This window comes from Terrapene carolina, unplaced genomic scaffold, assembly GCF_002925995.2.
Source record: "Terrapene carolina triunguis isolate 2854851 unplaced genomic scaffold, T_m_triunguis-2.0 Scaffold131, whole genome shotgun sequence".
Taxonomy (NCBI): domain Eukaryota; kingdom Metazoa; phylum Chordata; order Testudines; family Emydidae; genus Terrapene; species Terrapene triunguis.
The window spans coordinates 22160945-22164642 of NW_020664482.1; the positions used below are offsets into that span (position 1 = coordinate 22160945).

Below are 3698 nucleotides of genomic sequence, written 5' to 3' on the forward strand. Positions count from 1 at the left end.
TGAGGATGAATTTAGCTCTTAGTGTATTATCAAGGCTCCCAGTGACTCTTTCAGGGGTTGAACTAACAAAGAGTAGAAATGGAGCATTTTGCAAATAATCCTCCTGGGGGGAAAAAAGAGCAAGCCCCTGTTTGCACAATTTAAATCTGATCCTGAGCAGCTTTACTGTGCAGTATCCTCACTTCACTCCATACAGGATTAGCCCAGAGAGGCCCCCCTCTCCCAGCAATAGCAAATGTCTAGCAAGCTCTTTGGGTTTAAATCAACAGTCTCCCACCGCTTGCCCATACACAGGCTGCAGGTGCAGCACAGGTACGCTCATTCACCCTTAACCAAATTTCTGTTCTTAGAAACATTTGCTGAAGGGGTAAAGTTTGAGTCCGTTCAGATTTGAATGGCTCTAGCTTGCCCTTCCCTGTGCAGTGAATGGCAAGGACTGACACATGAAGATACATAGTGTAGGGACTTTCATGCAACTGCATTGTAGCCCTTCAAGAAGCTGGGTGCTTATGTAAATTCCTCATGTGATCACTGCTTCATTCTCCTGCTCAACTGGCAGTTGTTTCATAGGTGGCAGTGGCCCAGCTTGCACTGACTTCCTGTAACTTGTTTGACAGCTCTGCGGACAGAGTGACGGTGCATTTTATAAACCGGGATGGAGAGAGACTCACGGCCACAGCCAAAGAAGGGGAGAGTTTGCTGGAAGTGGTGTTTAATCAAAACCTGGGCATCGACGGCTTTGGTAGGTGCAATAATAAAGCCCACTGGGGTCAAACACAAATGTGAAATAAGCAATGTGGGGAATTGCGAGACTGCAGACGCGTTTGCAATGGTCTGGCAACATCACTCACTGTTCTGGTTATCATCAGTTCTGCAATTGGGTCAAACTCAGATCGCTGAACTGGGGGCCAGCTTCTCTCTCTGCCACACAGTCCTTAATGAGTATGTATGTGTCCAGGGAGCAGGGGTTTCACATCCCTGTCTCATTTAAAGGGCCAGAACGTCAATATCTGTGTGCCCTGTCCTAGCTGGCACCCCATGGACTGTATTAATGTAAGCAACTAGGAGTCTGGTGGCACCTTAAAGACTAACAGATTTATTTGGGCATAAGCTTTCGTGGGTAAAAACCTCACTTCTTAAATATGTTCATATTTCAACTATGTATTAATTTGGCTTTGGGATCCTTCTGGATAAGAGGCGCGGAGCTGTCAGTAAATGTGTTAGTAGCAAGAATGGCTCCTTGATTTCCCTCTGGAACCTCTCCTGACCAGGGCTGGCTCCAGCATTTCTGCCGCCCTAAACAAAAAAAAAAAAAAAAAAAAAACTGCGATCGGCGGCGGCAGTTCAGCAGCAGGTCCTTCGCTCCTACAGGGAGTGAGGGACCTGCCGCCCCCGAATTGCCGCAGGTGCCGCCCCTCTCCCTTGGCCGCCCCAAGCACCTGCTTGTTAAGCTGGTGCCTGGAGCCGGCCCTGCTCCTGACGCACTTTCGGCCTGGGTATAGGCAGGGCCGCCTCTTCTCACAGTTCCTCAACAGTGTCTCCCCTACCTCCTTGCTGTTCTCTGATGCACTGTGCTGACCCCTCCCGCTTCCCGCAGGTGCCTGTGAAGGGACATTGGCCTGCTCCACGTGTCACCTCATCTTTGAGGAGGACGTCTTTCAAAAGTTGGATGCCATTACAGACGAGGAGCTGGACATGCTGGATTTGGCCTATGGACTCACTGATACGTAAGCATTTCTGCCTGTTGGAGTTGGCACACAGAAACCCACCACTTTCTGGACTGGGAACGTTCTGTCTCACTCCTCGTAGTCCAGTCTCTGTGTTTATAAGGCACCAGTTACTGAGAGGGTGTGATTTATTTTCTATTATGAACATGACTTAAGAATCTCCTTCCTCTAGGGGGGGTACTGCTAGCTCCATCCTGTGATAGCTGGGCTGTTGTATGAATCTGGGGACAAACAGAATGGTGTGGGCATTGGTGGTGGGAGCAGCTAGTGGGTTCTTTCCTTTGCCATAAAAATGTATGAGGCTCATTCTGTTGTGTCTGCTTTTCAGATCACGCCTAGGCTGCCAGGTGTGTGTGAAGAAGGCGATGGATGGTCTGACTGTCCAGGTCCCAATGGAGGTTGCTGACATGAGGAGAGAGCTGGAAGTGGGAAAGCAAAGCAAATAATGTACAAATAATAATATTAGTAACCGGCATTGGCACCTGCACAAAGCCTTCCCTTTGATTTAGGAGTGTTTTTTTAAGTATGTTATATTTTGTTGTCTTCATTGAGCCTTGTGACCAGTTTGCATTAGGTCACATAGGCCCCGATTCAGGATCCATCCCTATTCAGCAAAACTCTTCCTTACACGTGCTAAACTTGAAGGACTTAAGCACATGCTTAGAGTTAAGAACCTGCTTAAGTCCGCTGATGTTCAATAAAACACTTCAGTGTTTTGCTTAAATGCTCTGCTGAATTGGGGCCATAGCAAACATAGGTGATTCTCTCCCTTCCTTGAAGTTAAGGACATGCCATTCACAGTAACTGTTGGGAATTTTGCTGGAACTGGCTACTTAACTGTAGAGAGACTTCCCATTTTGACATAGTTGGGGGGACGCTAGTGCCATAAAATCATAACTGCATGCATCAGCTTGATTAAATAGGCTAAGTTAGTTTGATAAATAGCAATGGATTGATAACCTTCAGGATTCTGCTATTTTATACAGAAATGGAATTATTTCCCCATAAATATAAACTTTTTTGTGCCAATGTGCACTACCTGCTAATTTCTCTAAATATTTGCTCCTTTCCCCACTATTGTATCACATTCCAGCTCAAAAATAAAAGGCTAATCACTGGGTTTCTAGACCAATTAAATTTCTTTTCCTGATGAGGTTGATAGTACAATGAATGAAATGGAGATTTGGGGCATGAACATGCAGCTGCTGTTTTAAAAGATGTATTTTACCTCCTGGATTCTTTCTTGCTGGGCATGTCTAAGCTGCAGTCAGAGGTGTGACTGCAGCCTGTGTAGTCATACCCAAGATCGCTTTGATCTGTCTCAAATAACAATAGCAGTGAAGCCACGGCAGCATAGCCTGTATAACCCTGCCTGCCCACTTCACCCTCCCTTAGACTTGAAAGCCCAAGCTGCAACATCTACTCAGCTCTTTTTAATGCACTAGCACAAGTCTGTAGACCTGGGCTGAGAGGCTCACTCCCAGAGGCAGTGTAGACATGCCCTAGGTGTGTACTTAAGCAGCTAGCCAGCTGCTTTGGCTTCACTGATATCTGTTAGTCTTTAAGGTGCCACCAGACTCCTTGTTGTTTTTGTAGATACAGACTAACACGGCTACCCCCTGATACTTCACTGATATTTGTATTCCAACTAGCTTAGGGTTACCATATTTTGAGCCTCCAAAAGGAGGACACTCCACGGGGCCCCGCCCCCGCCCCAACTCCGCCCCTTCCCCAAAGTCCCCGCCCCAACTTCGCCCCCTCCCCTGCTTCCCGCGAAGATTTGATTCACAGGAAGCCTGAAGCAGGTAAGGGAGGTGTGGGGGGAGGAGGCGCGGCCCAGTCTGGCCCCCCCGGCGTCTCCAGCCTGGGTCGGCTCGGGCTCTGGGGTGCCGGCCCCGGGCCAGCCCAGCACTGCCGGTCCCCAGCCCCCGGGCCCCCGGCCGAGCACCCCCGGCCCGCCCAGCACTGCCG

At 48.6% G+C, this 3698-nt stretch overlaps 1 protein-coding gene across 1 annotated transcript; it reads left to right on the forward strand.

Moving 5' to 3' along the window:
• The first annotated feature begins 235 nt into the window (after positions 1-235).
• LOC112122928 (adrenodoxin-like) lies at positions 236-2813 on the forward strand. The gene is made up of 4 exons (XM_024221627.2): positions 236-312; positions 618-742; positions 1598-1727; positions 2056-2813. Exons 1-4 carry the CDS (start codon positions 236-238, stop codon positions 2171-2173), a joined length of 450 nt encoding a protein of 149 aa, XP_024077395.2. The 3' UTR covers positions 2174-2813.
• Positions 2814-3698: the final 885 nt, after the last annotated feature.